Here is a 20,066-nt window from a genome sequence, read left to right as displayed (position 1 = left end):
GTGTGCAAGCCCACACAATCCATGTTTAAGTGTAAACATGTACCTAATGTGCCCTACATACCCTTGATGATACGATGTTTCTGAAAACTGTAAAAAACAAACAAACAAAAAGAAACCATAAAAAAACATGCACTTCTGGTTAAAATTTAAACTCTACAATTTTAGAGGAAGAAAACAAATGATACAGAGGACTTTGCTAGTGTTTTTGTTTCTAGTGGTAATACTGGCAAGTCTGTGGTTAAAATTCCATGGTATATTTAGAAAGTGGATTGTGCTGAAGATTACACAAGATAGTAACAAAAGAAATTCTTCTATTCATTTCTTTTTAAGTAGGAAACTTGCTCTTAACAAGGAGGAACTTACCCTCACTTCAAATCTGGGGTGGTTTGTGCTTTTCCCTGTTTTGAGAGTTAGTTTGACTTCAGAAGAGACATTTTTCTGGTTTCAAATTACAAACATTTGTGAATTAGTATCATACTCCGTAGAGTCTGAGTCTGGATTGTCTTATCTCGCAAAATGCACCAGTGGATGTCAAATCAGTAGGCTACCCTTAGTCTAACCTGACATGCTCATATGTATCCAGACTGCTCTGATGGGGAGTTCATAATGAACGTAGTTGTTGTGCTGCCAGCACATATTATCTACTGTGGAAAAAGCAACCAAAGCTTGCAGTGCATCTCTTTTTCTTTTTTTTTTTTTTTTGCAAACAGTCAACAGTATTACATAGAAAAGAACATTCAAAAGAAGCAGTGAAACAATGCTAGTAGTCAAAGAGAATGGGAAGCCACTGGCAGTCCTTGTAGGCAAGTTAGAAATTCAGTCTCACTTGCCACACATCTTTCCACTTTTGAGCACTATCCATGTAAGAGAAGCAATATTTTACAGAAGTGATTTGACAAATAGGTTTCAGACTATGGTAAAATGTGAATTGTGTCAGAATTAGATAGTGTGTTCCAAGGATTTATCAACAAAAATACATAGTCAGAAAGTAATTGTGTGCAAATAGTAGGGGGGAAAAAAAGCAGCATTACTGCCTACAAAATTGCTTTATTGTTGATACTGCAACCTAGAAAGTACTATAAGCCAGAGTCTCACTTTGCTTTGAAAAGGTGCTAGGTTGTTTAAAAGAGTGTGGGTGGATGGTGCCAATATGGCTATATGTACAACAAATAATGTCATGATGAATCCTAAAGAAAACATTTGGAAAACACATAAAAGCTGGATAGGGCCATCTCTAAATTGGGATATGGATATGAGGGGTGGACTGTTTCATAGACAAGAAATTGGTTAGAGGGCTGTATGCAGAGTTTTGTGTTGAATAGCACTATGTCCAGGTGGAGGCTGGTGATGAGCTGTATCCCCCAGGGTCTGTTTTGGGACCAGTGCTCTTCAGCATCTTCATTGATGATAGGCTGCACCCTCAGCAAGTTTGCCAGTGCCACCAAGCTGAGTGGTGCAGGTGACACGTGAGAGGGAAGGGATACCATCCAGGGAGACCTTGACAAACTGAAATGGTGGGTCCATGTGAACCTTATGAGGTTCAACATTGCAAAGTGCAAGATTTTGCACTTGGGTCAGAGTAATTCCAGATGCATATGTGGACTGAGAGAAGAACTCCTTGAGAGTAGCCCTGTGGAGAAGGACCTGGGGGTTCTGGTGGATGAAGAACTGGACATGAACCAGTAGTGTGCTCTTGCAGCCTGAAATGCCAATGTTGTCCTGGGCTCCATCAGAAGACGGGTGGTTAGAAGGGAGAGGGAGGTGATTGTCCCCTTCTTCTCTGTCCTCATGAGGCTCCATCTGGAGTACTGTGTCCAGGTCTGGGGCCCCCAATACAGAAAAAATGTGGAGCTGTTGGAGAGAGTCCAGAGGAAGGCCACAAAGACGATCAGAGGGCTGGAGCACCTCCCATGCAAAGAGAAGAGACGGCTGCGGGGTGACCTCACTGCAGCCTTGCAGTATTTAAAATGGGATTATGAACAGGAGGGGAATCAACTTTTTACAAGGGTAGACAGTGATAGGACAAAAGAAAATGGTTTTAAGTTCAAGGAAGGTTTAAGTTGGATGTCAGGGGGAAGTTCTTCATGGAAAGGGCAGTGAGATGCTGGAACAGACTGCCCGGAGTGGGTGTGGATGCTCCTTCCCTGGTGGTTTTCAAGACCAGTTTGGATAGGGCCCGGGGCAACCTGGTCTAGTAGCACACCTGAAAGTTGGTTGCCCCTTCTGTGGCAGGGGGGTTGGAAGCCTGGGACCCTTGGGTTCCTTTCCAACCCAAACTATTCTATGATTCTGTGATATTTCACTCCGCTTTTCTTACAGCCCAAGTGTACCTTGTATAGACATGTTTTGTGTGGACAGTCCCTTAAGAAGCTCTGTTTTAGGTTGGTACCTTTCCTGCCTAGGAGGCTGCTCAGCTGAACAGGATAGTTCTTACTCTTTTATTCTAGGGCCAAAATATCATGAAAAAGAAAATGTGCAAAGATTCAATTGAACATTTCCTTGAAATGTGTAATGGAATTAATAATCAGCCTTGTATTTAATAGGCCATACTGTAGCTGTGCAGCAATACTTCTTGGGTAAGACATACCAGCCAAGGAGAAACATTTAATTAACGACCTACTCATCTACTTTCTGAGATTCTTTGAAAATGTTATGAGTGATACACAGCAGCAAGATGCCTAAAGGCACTGTGTCACATCCTGCCCCCGTTTTGGTCCCTTTGTGTTGCTTTTGTGTGTGGAATAGCTTCTACCTGGTATTCTACCAGTCAGCTTCTACCTGTATCTCCTGGACAACTGCTCTGGAAATCTTGCCGAATCTTTAAGTTGTAACAGCCTGGACCATACAGTGTGTGAGCCAGAGAGCTAACTATTTGAGATCTCCATTGCAGAGAACACGCATCTATGAATTGGAGGATGCCTCACCTTGCAGTATTTTTGCTCCCTTCTGCGGGTTGCTATCAGTCTATTACTTTTGGCATAATATTGTTTCTAATTTGGTTTGCTGGCAGTACCTTATTGTGATCTGGCATGTCAGCCAAAATTTTTTGTTAAGTATTAAAATCAGATGAAGGTTTTCATCGTGTTGGAGCCTGGCCGTTGTCATTTAGCCTGCAGCTTGACCAGGTTGTTCTTCAAAGTGACAGACACAGTGGGCTGACTACTTCTTGCCTTCCCTCACAAAAGTCTGTTAACACTGTAGCTCCTACCTCTTCTTGCCCACCCCTCACTACCCTCCCTTCAAATGAGATAGCCTTGAAAATAATTTATGACTCAACTGCTGTGTTCTTTGTGTTCTCCGCTTTCCCTGTCATGAAAGATGCACATAAGTCATATTCCATACAAATGTTGCTGTTATTCTCTTCCACTAGGGGCTCAAGATCTGGATCGCATTCGTTTGTCCACCTACCGAACAGCATGTAAACTTAGATTTGTTCAGAAAAAATGCAACTGTAAGTATGCTTTCCTATACTATTGATAGCGTATTTTCATTACATTACAGTTTGTCTTTCAGATCAGTCCCAAAAGGGGTTGTTGGATCTGGCATGGCAAAAGGCACCAATCAGAGCACCTGGGAAGATTTCAAATACTGGCCTGTTCATATAAGGAGCTTGTCTCTCACGTGCCCATGATTCAGTGATAGAAGCACTGGTTTTCATGCAGGCTGCAGTTTTAATTAACATGAATGCTAACTGTGTTCTCCAGTTTTCTTTTAAGTAATACTTGGGGGTTTCAGCAGTCATGCAAATTAAGTGTTATAGTAACTCTGATGGAGTAAAGGTGATTCCTTGTCTGGGGTGCAGCAAAGTATGCTCAGTATTAGTCAGCTCTGTTTTTTCCAGAACTTCTAATTCCCAAGAAGTTTCCCACTTGATTAGTGATCTTTTTAGCATTTCTTCTGAGATCTGGTCTTCCTTTACTGTTTCAATTTCTATTACCACATTCATGAGAAAACCTATAAACTTTAATGGATTTCAATGCATATAAAACCTGTTACGGATTGTATCATTTATTCTCCATCTAAAATATTGTTCAAATATGTAGAATGATGAGTTTTGGCTTATGTGTTTCACTGAATCTTTCTACATTAAGTTTAATGAAACCCATCCTATCTGTGGAAGCTCTTGTTGGCAGAAACAGAAGGAGGGAGGACTAATGCAGGGAGACCAAGTTTTTTTGGTCTTCATATCTAAAGTAGAATGACAGGCTGGCTGCGCTTGTGCTATGCACGGTGGTAAATGCATTAAGAAATGTTCTGTTGATAGGGATTAACCCCTTGGGAGGGAGTTCCTGGTTTTGAGGTTATACATGTCTGTGTTACAGAAATGTTTAATTCATGCTGTCCATACATACTACAGGGACCAAGCTGTGAGAGAGAAGTCTTTTGAGAGTGTTTAGTAGATTATTAACTACTTGGTCTTTCAATCACTTCTGCAGTATGTTTCTCATATTTTGAACCTGTAGTTAGCTGAAGTATGAGTTGACAGATTAGTACCATTTTGCAAGCAGACTGCCAGACACAAAACTTGGGAGGGGTTTAGTACCTACACAGCAGCTACCCATACAAGAGGCAGTGCATTGAAAGACACTATTATGCTGTGTTCAGTTGTTCATTTTTAAATTTTTTTTTAGATTGTGTTTAAAAAGATGAAATTTCCACTTTGTTTTCATGGTAACAGTTCAATAATCTGAAGCGACCGAAATATCTAATTAAGTTGACAGTGATAGCAAAGATGCAGACTAATTGCTTTGGTAACTGTATGCGGAGCAAATGAAAAGGCTTAAGAATGAGATAGCCACATTGTTGGGAGTGGCTGACTGGCTAAAAATATTGGTTGTTAATCTTAACTTTATTCCTCCTAAATGTGTACTGCTTCTGTGGAACTATTCTTTTTGTTCTTTGTATTAGAATCACAGAATCACACAGAATGGCCCAGGTTGGAAGGGATCTCAAGGATCTTGAATCTCCAACCCCCCCCACCAGAGGCAGGGCCACCAACCTCCCCGTTTAATACTAGACCAGGCAGCCCAGGGCCCAATCTGTCTTGAACACCTCCAGGGATGGGGCATCCACAACCTCTCTGGGCAGCCTGTTCCAGCACCTCACCACTCTCATAGTAAAGAACTTCCCCCTGACATCCAATATTAGAGAACCAATGCGCATAGCCTTCAGTTGACCAGTCTGTGCTGGGTCCCTCACGGCGGTACTTGCCTTCTGGCTGGCATTGGTAAGTAGTTTGATGGCCTTACATCAAGAGTTACACAGTATCAGCCCTTTCCAGGAAAAAAAAAAAGTCTTAAACAAAAATGTCCTAGGAATTATGTTCTGTGCAACTCAAGGAATAATTTGTCTTGCTCTGGATCAGGCTGAATTGAGCATGTATTTTCACCATAAAGTACAATTTTCTTTTCATTTCTGTCCGACTGCTGCTCTCCCACATAGCTTCCTCTCACTGGAAGGAGTCACTCATTCACTGTGCAGTGGTGGTCCAATGCATAGCTTCTAAGCATAGAGCCAATGAACCAAGTACTGGTCTGAAGTGGTTAATGTCTGACCTCTGGCTCGTGTTAGTGACTCTTGTTTCCTACAGAAATCGCCATTAAGCTCTACTCAGTACTAAGATCAGGAGAAAAAAAAAAGTGACATAGGGAAAAAACTTTCTGTTGTATCTGAGCTCTTTTGTATACAAGAGAATATAAGAAGGAAAAGCTCAAAGGCAGTCACACTCTACTCCTGTGCATGTCACCTCCTGTCACCCAAGCCATCTTTATCTTCTTTCAGCTGTGCTCTCTGGCACTACCTTGACCAGCTTCTTGCTCAGTCACTGTGGCCCGGAGTCACTGGGAAAAAGAATTGCTTGGAAAAAAAGTATGTGCAAGGGGTTCTTTTAGAGAACTAATTTAATAAATTGCAGGGAGCTGCTCTTGGCTGCAGGCTGGAGATGTATGAGGATGGAAGCAAAGAGCTGTTCTAAGTGCCAGAAGTAGCTCTTCCAAGAAAAGCAGAGCAAAGGTTTTATTAACACAGGCTTTTTTTACCCTGAGGTGCACATTAGTATGGAACAGAGTGTGACAGTCCTAGGATATCAGGTGGCTGTGCTTATCACAAACAATACAGTGCTTGTTTCTGCATCCTTTAAAGCAGGGACACACGGAGGGTCATCTCTCTGCCACCCACTGTGAAGTCTTCTCACTATGAAAGAGTATTTTGCTGAAACCTACATCATTGGGGTGGCTTTTACTGGTGATGTGAGTACTCTGTAATGGGGTAAGGTGCATTGGCAATCTCAGAGCTGTTCTCTGCAGTATTTCTCCTTATGCTATTCAAATGATGTGGCCAAAAATTATAGAGAAAGTGGTAGTTTACCACCATTTACCAGAACATCACTGCGTATGTTGTGCTCTGAATACTAGCACTTACTGATCAAATTAATTATATCATTGAATTACTTCACTTTCTCAAGAGGAAGATACCTCTTAAGGTGTTTTAAAAACATCCTTCAAAACGGTCCATATTCTGTAAAACTTTAGGAAAAAAAAGTGAAAAATATTCCTTCCGTAAAAATCTCTCTGAGCACTTAAACCAACAGCCAGTTTAAATAAAATCAGCAGTGTGAGAAAAAAATCAATATCAGTCATTGCTGTTATTTGTCAAACAGAACAGAATTGAATCCAATCCAGCTTCGTTCTTCAGAGAAGCAACAAATTCTTCATAAGAAGTAAGAAAATATGTGCATAAATATGAAAAAAATGCAGTGCTGTTTTTTTTTTTTTTTTTTTTAAGGAGAGCTTCCTTCAGTTTTAAGTATTCTTCTTTTCCTGTGTTGATACTATCAATAAATAACAATAATATTGACAAACTATTGGGGCACACCTCTGTACCTGCTAGTACCCAAATGTGAGATGCAAACATCCCAAAACAAGAGACCTACAAAATTCTGCACATATGCATTCTGAAAGCTGGGAAGCTTTACTGCAACATAAATATAAATTCATTTTGTGCTTCCCTATTTCTGGTAACAATTTCTAAGCATATAAGTAATGAAAAGACAAACTCTAGATAATGTTCAGTATAGAAAGAGATGAGTATGTGCTACTTGCTTATTAATTTGCACATCTCCTTGCAATAGCGGTATTCTTCTCTTAATCATAAAGACCAGCACAAGATGGAGATACCTCTACTTTACAAAAAGAAAAAAAAAAATAAAAGAAATCTTAAGAACTTACGATGGGGGCATGAATAATTTCAAGTGAATTAGACGAGTCTTGGAGAGACAGACCCCAGAGAATACCCTCCTGGAGGTTGCACTATCTTCAGATCTAAGAATGTAAAGCAGGAGCATGTCGGCTGACTGTGACTGCTTTCAGGAATCTCCATGTTGGATATAGTATCAGGAATAGCAATGCTCTAATCATCTGAGGCTAAATTTCATTATTTGGGATGATGATAACACAGAGGAAGCAGGTGTGGAAACCTGATCAAAAGTACAGTATGTCTGTGCTGTACAAAATGTATGAAATGCAGCTGGCTGAACTTCATCTATGTTTTCTAGTGTGTGAAGGAGGCCCACTGTCAAGGGGAGAGATAGGAAAGCCACAGGTAAACACTGTGAGGTCTGTAGCAGTCACAGAACTCAAACCCTACAGGCTGATGTTTCTCAAAGTTGGGCATTAGGGTACTGTCCTTTACTTGACTTTTCTGTGTGTTGAAGCAGGCTTTGAAACATCCAGTGTACGTTCTCACCATGTAAGGAAGATGCCACCTTGACAGTGTTGACTTAAAGCTGTTTATCCATAACAATCAGACACAGAAGAATAATAATGCTTTCCTAAAAGAAGGCATGAGTGTCCAGTTATAATGCAGCCGCATTTATCTTTCAACATTCACTGGTCTTCAGGAAACACCAAAAAATTATGATTCACAGTAATCCCAGTCGTCCTTGTTCTGTTGGTTTATTAAAATCCAATTGTTTATAGAGAGAAACAATCTGAGGTGGAATGTCATGTTAACATGCAGATTCCCTCTGGGCTATGGTGGCAGCAGGAGTAGAACGTAGCAACATATCGTAATCAAAACCATTATACAATTACACATCACTCACTTGTACAGAACTGTACAGCTGGAAAACTGCTGCTGTCCTCGGTGAACTTCTGAATGTGTTGTGAGGTTATTCTGTGACTCTGGCTGCAGAGAGCAAATTTTGCTGATTTCCATAGATCAGAATAAATCACTGGTAGTTGAAAGCTTGAACCTGAAGCCTTGCCAATGATTGTTATAAGACGTTCAATTCAGACAAAAAGGAAGCTTTTTTTTCCCTCTTGCCGTTTAATCCCAGCACCTTAGGGTTTTGGAGTCTTTGTTTCTTTGCCTTCAATATTTTTCTGTGTGAGTGAATTTGGTTTGGTTTGGTCTGTATTATCCAAGTCGTAATAGGGCTGTTTCCATACAGGGAGTGTAGCTGCTCTGGCTGTGATGAAGACTTTGTGAATGTCCAGGGCAGCCTTTTCCACCTCTACCCTGCTCTTCCTCCTACCTCCTCTGGGCTTAAGCAATCACCACCAAGCATGGAGGCATGTCAGCTTAATTCCCATACATGCTCCTGGTTGCTTCTCTGATCTGCCTTTTTACATTTGTTTTAAGTTAGAATCATTTCTCACCCTCTTGAAATATAATAATTTCCCACTGAAAATGAATGACAGTTACTGTAAACACACTATTTTTAGATACTTTTCTTAAAGCTTTTTACCTTCTGTGCTCTTATGCCTTCTGTAACGCTGCTGGTTTGTCTTAGAAACTGGCAATTTGGGTATGAAGTGATGTAATCGGCCTTTGTGAGCTACTAGCCCCTGTCAGGATAGCAATCACTTGTAAGGAAAGCTTTGCTTTTATTAAATCAAAGTGAAATTACTGCTGAATGCTGTTGTTTCTTTGTTTTCCCGTACTGGACTAACACTTAAAAGTATTTAAGCTTTCCTATTCGACTTGCCATTCCCCACAAAATGAAGTGTTGCAGTATCTGGTCCTTGTGGTAAGAGGAAAGGGTATGAAGATATGCAAGTCTTGGTTCCACAGGGGAAATGGTGCTGTGACCTTTGTTTTACCCCAGTGGCCTAGGAAGACATTACTAGATACAGTTTCAACTTTCTGTTCTGCATGAGAAAATATGCTTTGGTCTTAACTATTTAAAAAGTTCTCTTTTGGGGAACACAGCAAGAGGGTGTTCAGAAGTGTCCAGGTCTGGCCTGTTAATAAACATCATCAGATCGTTCATCTTTATATTTTAATTGATGCAGGAATTGCTTCTCTTTACTTTAATAAGACATAGAATCATAGAATCTTGCCACCATAATAGAAAACTATTATTTCTTTGATTCAGTAACTTCATTTTCTCCAACATGAAATGGAGTCCACAAGAAATATTTGATAGTGTGCAAGAATCCCATGAAGATCTTTGTTGTGGCAATATTGTGCCTAACAGTTCTCGTGGACTGTATAGCCTGTGTGCTTCTGTGCTTGCCCCTCATTCCTTCTTCTCTTCAGATGACCATCACAAGCAGAGCCTCCAAATTATCATAATTGTAGAGTTGTTTAAGTTAAATAACTTAATCCCCCATCATCGTCAGGTTCTGTGGTTAGTGTTCTGTTCTCATTGTAGGTCTTTATCATGTTTTTCATTCCATCCTGTAAGCAATAAAGCACAAGATGGTTTCTGGCTGGGTCACAGAGCAGTCAAGCTGAATGACAAGTAATGTTGCCTACTTGAGAAGTGTAAAAGGTCTGCTTGGCTGCAATTTGAAACGTTATTTCCAGGGAAGACAGTCTGCCTCTTGAATTTTTTATCATGGCACCCTTATATTCTTCTAAACCCTCAGTAGCAGTCGCCTGGGATATTTGCTTAGAAATCTTATATTTTTGTTTTTGTCATCGCTGACCCTCCTGGATATTCTACAATCTGCTTATTAATATTACTAAGTTAATGTAGAGGCCTGAGGTTTTTTTTGGTTTCTTTTTTTAAGAAAACTGAGACTTAGTCATTCATGTAGCTCTTGAAGATATAGCTTTAAATAAAAATGAAGAAGAAATAGCACTCTACATTACATTACTATATTACAAGAGCATTGTGTAAGTTACTAATTCTGGTATCCTGCAGTACTTGGATAATGAAAAGAAAGATGAGCTAATGATTTTGAAAACTTTTTTGTTCCTTTGTCTTTACTAGCGACTTGGAGGCTAAATGCTCTTGGAACTGCTAGTACCATCCCATATGGGTTTCCAGGCAACTATGGGAAAAGGATGCATATATTATACATTCTGCATTATGCATCAATTATTTAATCAAAAGTTCAAAAGGGCTTGATTTAGCATATTCCCTGCAGACAAATCCTTCATAAAGATTTTAGGCTGTAAGTGTTCACTCACAGCACAATATCTTGAAAATGGTTTCAGATTTTCTTCTCTTAACTGTAAAAGTTTGTTAATGTGCTTGACAGATCCTAATACCTGTCATATAAGCTGTTATATTTAACATGTTCCACAGGACTGATTGCAGTTCAGCCTTCCTTCGATGCTGGCACAAAGTGGACTGTTATTACGTGAGGGATTGCAGTGTCTCTGATCCCTGATTATTTGCTTTTAAAGGCTGCCATCGCAATTCCAGCTCATACATGATTAGCATAAGAACTGTCGGTGGACATTTGGAATTCATTTCAGCGTCAAAAAGAGTGATCCAAACAAGGCTGCATATCTTAAATTCTCAGCTCTTTGCGTGCTCCCAGATTGATTTTTCAGCCACACCTATTATTCCAAGTAGCTCCTGTTAAGAACTGAGTTGCAGAAAATTGTCAGCTCATGTTACTTTGTCCCTTGCAGAGGAAGATGTCTGGATTGGCATCCTTTGAGTCAGAAGCTGGCAGACACATAGATAGACCACATCCTCAGTACACCTACAGGCTGCCCTCCAAGACACCAGTGACTCAGCCCCAGTTCTATGCAGACAGCTTTGTAATTGGATCACAGCTGAAAATCTTTTCTGACTGACTTCCTGAACTCTGATACAACTGCCGTTCACTGCATTATCTCTGATGGCTGTTCTGATACAGGTTTGAGATTGAGACTGGGCAGTCTGTTCAGTTTACCAGCTGCTGTCTCTGAACATCTGTTCCTGGTGTCAGGCATTAGTTGCCTTCGACCCAGGATGCTTTGGTTTAGAAATCCAAAACCAGAAAATGCATCCTATTTCGCATTGGTCCTCCTAAGGAAAATTCACAACGAAAGAAAATAAACAATTATTAACTTAGTACTGTTCTAGACATCCTGAAAATTGCAAAATGCACATACATGCAGACATGCAATCTCATGAAAACAGATGGGTATCTTGATGATAATAGAATTGCTGTATTGTCTGGGAGCTGCTTCTGCTTCATCTGAGAGCTTTTACTTCTTTTGCCCTCTTCTGTTTTTTCCTTCAAACTGTAGCTATATTTTTAAATCTCCTCCATCATCATTTCTTTGTCCCTTCTTCAGCATCACCTCATTACCTGTAGCATGCATTTTATCTCTGACTTCTCTGTGACTCTGATGCTCTTAACTGCTCTTTCTGCTATTTCCCTCTTGGCTGCAAGAAGCCTGTCTTCAGGCGCTTCCTCTCTTACACTTGAGACTGTCCTACCCACATGGGTATTTTGCTGGACTCTCCCAGTGTCATGCAAGTACCTCCATAAGGTGCTAGAATGCATTAAGCAGTGTGACTTCATGCCTGTCACATGTTGGTCATTCTCTCAGTTTTTATCATTTGACATCATATTTATCCAGGAAAGGAGAAATAAACAAAATAGAAGTTTTCCTTGGAGCAGATATCAGTAAATTGGGTGATTGCAGTACTTTGTTCCTAGGGAGATCCGGACCATCGTTTCAAACCTACTCTGCCTCTATTCTGAACTCAGAGCAGAAGGAGGAGCTACATGTGAACTCTATCCATACCTGAGAGCAGTGTACAATTTTGAAGCCCTTGCAGAAAACTGTTTTTCTGAGAAGATAAGCTCCAGCATTTTGTCCATGTCCTGTAGTATTGCATTAAAAGTGTCCTTTTCCACAGCATCTGCTGAGTTGGATTTTGTTGAGGATTCGTGGTTGGTTAGTTTGTTGCTGTTTTTTGGCTTTGATGCTGTCACATAGCTCTGAATAATGGCCAGGCACTATGCAACTTTCCTAACCAGTTGTCTCCTCTGCAGTCTTTTCCTAGATGATCTGATGCATCTCCTATACTTCTTCATTCCCTTTCAGACTCCATCCCCGGTACCATTTGGAAATATAACTGCTGTGGAGTCATCAGGCATGCTGGCTGTTTGTGGTGAATGTGGGCTTCTTAAGGGTGAAGAGAGCAAGTACTGTAAAGAAAGGAAGTCAGAATGTAGGCCTTGATCTTGTTTTTTACTGTAATTCACTGCTTCTGAAATTCCCAAAGTTTTTTTTTCCCTTCTAAAACCATGTTCAGCTGAGGGAGCTGGGCTTGTTCAGCCTGGAGAAAAGAAGGCTGCAGGGTGACCTCATTGCAGCGTTTCAGTACCTAAAGGGAGCCTACAGAGGGGAGAGGAATCAGCTCTTTGAAGGGGTTGATAACTGCAAGACGAGGAGAAATGGTTTTAAGTTAAGGGAGGGGAGATTTAGGTTGGATGTCAGGGGGAAGTTCTTTACAGAGAGAGTGGTGAGGTGCTGGAACAGGCTGCCCAGAGAGGTTGTGGATGTCCCGTCCTGCAGGTGTTCAAAGTCAGATTGGATGAGGCCCTGGGCAGCCTGGTCTGGTATTACATGGGGAGGTTGGTAGCCCTGCCTGTGTTGGGGGTGTTGGAGATTCGTGATCCTCGAGGTCCCTTCCAACCCGGGCCATTCTGTGATTCATTTCTATTCAGAGTTGCACCAAAGGGCAATTTGTGTACCTGTAATAATAAAGGTCAACTTCATAATGCCTAGAATATTCAAAGAGAAGCTTGAGTTTAACTGTTACCTATTTTTCCATACCAGCTGTACCTACTATCATTTTCTGTTAGTCTTAGTGGAAGATTTCATACGGCATATATGCGGCGTGCCAGGACAAATTGTGAGAACAGAAGATGTTGGCCATAAAAATAATTTCCCACCTTTAAAAGTGTGAAGAGACTGCATAATATAATGTCCTCAGTGTGTGCTGCTCCTACTATGATTATAGGATGCTACACAATGAACGTTCAGCTTCCCGTCATTGACTTGTTTGTGATGTACAATAGCTTTGCAGAGACGGTTTTGTTTGTGCTGAATTAAGCCACTGTGAGGCCAAATTCAAGCTGAGTTATACCTGTGATATTGTTGTTGGCTGTAACAGGCTTGTAGCAGGGGAGCTGCCAGGAGTCTCAGACCCATCACTGTGTGAAGTGTGGCTAATTCCAGCAGAAGTTCTAGGGATACTCAGCCTTTACAAATTGAAAGTCTGCTGAATCCACTGACATTACTGTCATGAGGAGAGGAGTGAATCAGTCCCTTAGTGAAGAGGATGAACTCGGTTTCCAATAAAGTAGTAAAGTAGTAAGAAGAAGTAAATGCTAGTATCATAGTATGTCTCTTGTAAAGGTGCTGATCTTCCACAGGTTTAGTTTTCCCTGTTTCATTCATGCCCATTTTACCTTGAAACTCTTTATTTTGTCTTGAATCTGTAGGATATCTTGAAGGATTGCGTGTGTAAAGGATGACAGCTAAGTGGCCATGTACATTGAGGCTCTTACTCCATCTAGGGGCCCTGAAAACATCATTAGAGAGTTTCTGTCACACAAAGAAGGGATATAGATGTGTGGTGCTTCATCTAAATCCTGATTATCTGTCATTTTACATTCTATGTTTTTGCTTCCTTTCTCATTATTGCTGATTGTTAAGCAATGTTTATGTTAACTGGAGCTTTTCTCCTTTTTCTGGCTTAATCTTCAAGTATCTCTCCTTAAGAAATGTGATGGTTTAGTGCATGGTACCACAAATCACTGAAGTAGGAGCCACTGTAATTGCCACCTGGTTCTGGAGTTATGGTTTCTGAATGATTCAGCCAGAGACTGGGGTGCTGACTCTTGGAGAAGGCATTGCTTGGAGTATGGCAGGAGAGCAGATGTGCAAAGATTATGTGAACACAGAGATATGATTTGGTCGAAAGTTCTGTATAGTTTGCATGAATTTAGACATTGTTTCATCAAAAGAATTCAACATAAAGAAAAGGATCTTCAGGATACCAGGATCCATCTCAGAGCTGATTGTAACTCAGATCCCAAAAGACTTCTTAGGCAAATAAATCATCCTGTTTTCAAATGTAATAGATGTTTAAATGTGAAAGTTTGAACCTGTGGCAGTAATGAGCACTTTCATTACCAATCTCAGCAAGGGATTAAATCAGCTTGGAGTTCGAACTGTCCCTATGACTTTAGCCATAAGATGTTTTTTTTCACTTACGTCCCATGCTACAGGAACATCCAACTTTATCTCAAGGCTCTTGCTATTAACAGCTGAGGTTGATATTGGGATTTTGTCCTCATAAATTAAGGGCTCCTACAACTCTCTGGATTGGTCTTAACTCCTGACAACAGAAGAGAGGGATGTATATCATCTCTTTTTTGTGTGTCACTTCTGTTCTGGGGGGAGAAAAATACAGTTCTGATATGAGCAAGTTTACTCAAGGATTAAGATGAATTTAAATATTTCTCTAGTTATTTGATGAAAATTTTGTAGGCCAAATTCACTGCATGTTACATAAGAAATAAATTAATATAAAAAGGATCAGCTTAACAATATGCTTATATGTAAAATGCTACTTTGATATTCAGGGAGATGTGCAGTTCCTCATTCGTTAGCATTCTGCACCTTGTGTTGTTGTTTACAGTCTTGCCAACCCTAAGTGATTAAAAAAAAAAATTAGGAACAAAAAAAATGGCATGAGTCAAACTCTGAAAAGCAGAAGATGAGCCGAGGAGAGCTTTGTCATCAAGCAGTTTTGAGTGTGTAAGTGCTCATTCTTTTTCTCTGACCTTCGTGGTATGACTGAACTTTAAAGGTTGCCAATGTAATGTCAACTTTTTTCTATGGCCATGAGGGAGGAAAGGGTTGTAAAGACCTGTTAAGCTGAATATCTACTTGCCATCGCAAGCTTTCAGTGTCAGGGATTTTAAGGAAAGCAGCAGTTACTGTAAGAGCAGGGCTAACACTTTGTATCATTAGAGCTGGTAACACATATTAATTCAAGATTAGCGGAAATGTAAGTAACTCAGCTTTTCAGCATTTGCATTCGCTTTACACTTGCTGTTTGCAGGTAACGTGGCTAGAGGTCTCTTGTGGTGAGGGTCTCTTGTGGTATGGAGAGGTTCTGAGGGGTAGAGGGCAGCTGGGAGCAGCGGTACCAAAGAAAAGAAAAAAGTGGAGATACTTAGGAGAAAAAGATGCGGTATTAGTCAGAGTTGGCACTTGAAGAAACATATTTCCAGAGGAGATTTTATTACCGTAAAAAGGACACCCAACATGAAGATTATTCTGCCCTTTCTTTTACCTCTTAGCATTATTTGCCTATCAAATGCGATAGCCTTTATAGTTTGTTCACACTGTTGAATCTCCAAGCACATATTCAGCTAAATTCATGGACAAGGCCGTTTTCTGGGGACAGCAGTGGGAATACACAACCTTTGATTTGTGTTAGTTTGGTTGACGTTGTGCCAATACAGAGTTAAAATTTAATGGCCAATGTGTGCTGCATTTACTAAAATGCACCCAGTAGTGCCATCCTGTGGTCAAGGCTATGTTGAACAGAAGGCTTGTGCACTCTGTTCTGCCTTTTCTTTAAAAGCTATTTTGCCTTGGATTATTGCACAGAAGCTGAGTTGTGCCAGGCTGTCAAATTATAGCCTTCTTCTCAGACACTCAGTCATTTCTGAACTTCTAGTATGATCTCATAAATAGGAGTGCTGGACCATGTCTTTTTCCTGGAAACACTTTTTTGAAAGTTTCATTTCATTTTCTGTCACCGGTTAGGTATAACAGAGATGGTGTTTTGCAAATCAGCTGCAGGTACGGTATCACCCATGCTGGAGGTTGTTTTACCTCCTTTTGGGAGTGCAGAAACATCTTCCTAAAATATTTTTATTGCAGTATATTACAGAAGAATTATATCTAATTAAAATTTTGAAATGCTGTAGTTTTGCTGATGAAATACAAACTCAGATGTAAGACAAATTGCCCTTGTTTTAAGAGAAATGAGAAAGCTGTTCTGTATCATCCATATTTACTGACCAAGTTTTGTTACCTCATATCCCCATTTGAAGGAAATACTTAGTCACGTTCAGGCCTGACTACGCAGTGCCTCAAATGAGGCATTTCTTACTAGAATGGTGTTAGGGAGAGATATTAAAAAATAAGGGAGATGAATAATCTAAGGGTACCATTGTCATTTTGGGCAGAATTTACAAAGTTTCTGGATATGGAATATAGATATCAGCATGTCTGCTGTTGACACGCTGGTCTTTGACTTATGAATGTGTTCAAGGTTTAAAACAGGTAAGTGATATATAATGTGTGGATTTAAGCTACATGACTTGTAGTAACAGAGCAGTGTTTTAACTGAATGTTCTCTCTCTCCTGTTTGTCACAAAAACGTTAAGGAGCTTAGAGTTATGTTTTTTCTTATTTTAATTTATGTATGTCATACTTTATTCAGCATTTCGAATAAACGATTTCCAAGAGTGTTTAAAAAAAGGAACCCCTTTCCCAGCAGCTGGGTGAAAAGCAGTGGCAGCCGTTTCCCCAGCCCAGCACTGTGGGATGCATTGCCCCCTGCTCTCCCTTACAGGATCGACTGTCATTAGCGGTGCCTGCTGGGGAGACTGTTGGCCTCTTCAGCCACCCACACAGAGCCCTTCTGTCAGTACAGGTGAGATAGAATAGGCAGGAAGAGACAGCAGGGGGGAGAAGGAGCTTTTATGTAAATGTAATGAACATAGACAATAATTTTACTGGAGATGTCCATGTGATCTTACACATTGGAGGCTTTGTCGGTTGCCATATTAAGGATAAAAAGACCACATTTCAGCATATTGTTATCCTAGCAGTTCTTCCTCATTAATAGCACTTGGCCAAGTTGACAGGCACGTCCAACAGACCACATTTGTTTAATGTGCTGAGTGATCAGAATCTCAAAAAGCTTTAAAATAACTCACTTTTCACTCTGGGCAGAACAGTAGGTGAGGATACAAGAATGCAAGCCTAGAATTTGGACTGGATAACATTTAAAACTTTTCCCCTGAAATCCATCACCTCAGCTCTATACATTTTATCCTACAGATTTCCAGGCATCCAGCAGCCAGCTTTGGCAGCAGTTCAGGAATACTGCCTATGCGTGCGTTCTGTCCCGTCATCCTGGTCATTAATGAAGGTGTTCCACAGCTTTGGCCTCAGTATTATGCCTCAGGGTATGCCATTAGTGACTGGCCTCCAGCTGGACTTGGTGCTGCTGTTAACAAGATTTTCAGCCTGGCAATTCAGATAGTTTTCAGTGTAGCTCACTTTCCACTTGTCCAGTCTGTAGTTATTTTTTTCGGTGAGGAAATTATAGAAAATTGTGTCAGTAGCCTTTCTAGAGCCTTAATAAAGAATATCTACTGCTCTGTCTTGTCCAGGGAGGCAGTCATTTCATTGTGGAAAGCAGACAGGTTGGTCAAGCATGACTTCTCCTTCATAACTCCATGCTGACTGCTTCCAGTCGTTTTCTTGTCCTTAACATGCTTGGAAATGACTTCAGGAGGATTTGCTCCATTCCCCGTTCTGTGGACTGAGATGAAGTTTTAGATCGCTGGATCTTTTTGCTTGTTTTTAAAGAGATTAACACCAACTTTCTCGCAGCTCTCAAGAACCTTGCCCTGTTACCTTTGAAAGGTAATTGAGTGGCCTTGCTGTGACATCACCTGGCTCCCTCAGCACTTGTGGGTGCATCGCATATAAGGTACCATGGACTTGTGAGTGTCCAGTCTGTCTAAATGTCCTCTAACCAGTTCCAAAACACCTCAACCAAGATTGTCTTCCTCTTCTTGACTGTCCCACTTATCACAGGGATCTGCATCTTCCTGAAGATGAAGCTTGTCAGTGAAGACTGGATAGGAAGGCTTCAAGTAGCTCAGCCTTCCCTATGTTTTTTGTCTCTGGGTGCCATACCCCATTCAGCCTACTTAGCCTACTAAGCTTGTCCTGCTGTTGAAAGCCTTTATTGTTACCCTTCACATCCCTTGCCAAACTCAGCTTGAGTTGGGGCAGTTTTTGAGAATTTGATTTCTACAAAGAAATACAGAAACGTTGTCTCTGGTTGCTCTAGATTATCAGTACCTCAGTGTATCATCCTCTTACAATCTTTCTTATTATTATATGGGAATACACATATTTCAAAAAAATTAAAGCATTTGGAGATCAGAATGTCTGTAAATATTCTGAATGTTTTGTTACTTACGTCTTTAAGCTTAAAGTATTTACTCGCAATCACTGCATCTACAAACTAGAAATCATATGAAGTAGCAGGAAGATGCAATTATAATTTGTGTGTGTATATATACATGTGTATATGTACATATATATACATACACACAAATTATAATATATATGTTTAATAAAAGAACTCATGTTTGGCAACAACCTGGATGTCCACCATTCTTGAGTTTTTGGTAAGCAATGATGACCAGCCCAAGAGCTGTTAGTAGCTTGCAGAGCACTCAAAACTAGCTTAGGACATGCCGTGCCTGTTGGATTAGCTGCCCAGTGGGTGCCCAGCTGTGCTGGAAGTCACTGTGCTGGATAAACTGTGTTTGGAAGCAGAAGCAGATGAGGGAGGTAGAGGCAAAGCATAAAAGACATTTCCAGGAGCAGGTTCAGATATTTGGGTAGTGAGCGTAGCCTGGGTGTGCCAGGCTATGGAGGGTGGCATCTGTTGCCAGACATACCCAGCCAAAGGGTGGAATACCTCATTTTTAGCCAAACAGACCTAACACCCTGTTACATTTTCTTTTTCATGTAATTTGGCACCAGAAAATGTGAAGCCATCATAGTTGGCACTTTGGTCTGCATAGTGGTAGGACAAACATTAAGGCTTTTACTGAGCATGCTGCAGCTGCTTGGTATGAGGGGCAGCTTGGCCACAAACAGGTGTTCTGTAGTGAGAAAATACCTTGTTCAGTGCTCCATTACCCTCCTGGCAGCAGAAAAGAGGAGTCAAGCAGAAAGAGTGAGTGACTTCCCAGGGCTTCACAACAGTGATGATGACAAATGGCTGCACACCCTCATTGGTGATGGGTTCATGGATTCTAATCTGAAAGAGAAGAATCATCTAACATTTTATAATATCCGGGAGATTGCTAGACAAGGAAGCGTAGGTCTTTCACTTCTAATGAAATCCACATTGAATACCTGCAATACATTCAAGTGCCATTGATTTCAAATTACAATGCTGGTATGTTTAAACTCAGGCACATCTGTAAGAACTGTGCTGAACTAAAATTGTAATGAAATGTATCCTTAGATTTTTGAAATGATTTAAGTTAATACTGCTTTTAAAGTTTTTCTTACATTCACCAACAAACACTGTCAAGGTGGAATTCTGTGGTAACTGTCAGTTGGGCATATTTACCTTAGATGTAATTAGGCCTACTGTAAGTTAAGCAAATTTGAATTGATTATTAAAGCCATAATTTAGTTGCTTCCCGTGTTTGATTAAACACAGTCTTCTCTTCCATGTTCATTTAATAATAAATGGAAAAATAACATTGTAGAGTTCATGGTTTATGTGGAGTACAAAAAATACTGTAGAAAAGATTTGTTTTTTTTTTTGCATAAGTAAATTGGTTTAATCTTAAGAAGGCTTAAGCACACAAACTCTTCCTCTGTTTTGTTTTTTTTTTATTGTTGCTTTTTCCACTTAGAAGATAACTTCCACTACACTTTTCTTTTTTATGCTTGCTTCAGGCAACGGCATTTCTTGGCAGCTGATGTTTGAAGTAATCTGCCTCCTTTGAGATTAGTGATATATCCAAGAT

General features: G+C 40.4%; 1 protein-coding gene across 4 annotated transcripts in view; it reads left to right on the top strand.

Annotated features, from left to right (window-relative positions):
* The window catches only part of DTNA (dystrobrevin alpha), a gene marked incomplete at both ends in the record, with an annotated part of 95,996 nt that overhangs the window by 5,476 nt on the left and 70,454 nt on the right, over positions 1–20,066 (top strand). For all 4 annotated transcript variants that reach the window (XM_079533614.1, XM_079533613.1, XM_079533612.1 and 1 more), the window contains one exon: positions 3,371–3,451. In XM_079533614.1, coding sequence (XP_079389740.1) covers positions 3,371–3,451 — 81 coding nt within the window. The remainder of the gene's footprint in view (positions 1–3,370; positions 3,452–20,066) is intronic.

This window comes from Tetrao urogallus, assembly GCF_951394365.1.
Source record: "Tetrao urogallus genome assembly, chromosome: 3".
In the NCBI taxonomy this organism is placed as follows: domain Eukaryota; kingdom Metazoa; phylum Chordata; class Aves; order Galliformes; family Phasianidae; genus Tetrao; species Tetrao urogallus.
The sequence above is the reverse complement of the archived record's forward strand: the minus strand, read 5'-3'. Positions and strand labels throughout refer to the sequence as shown.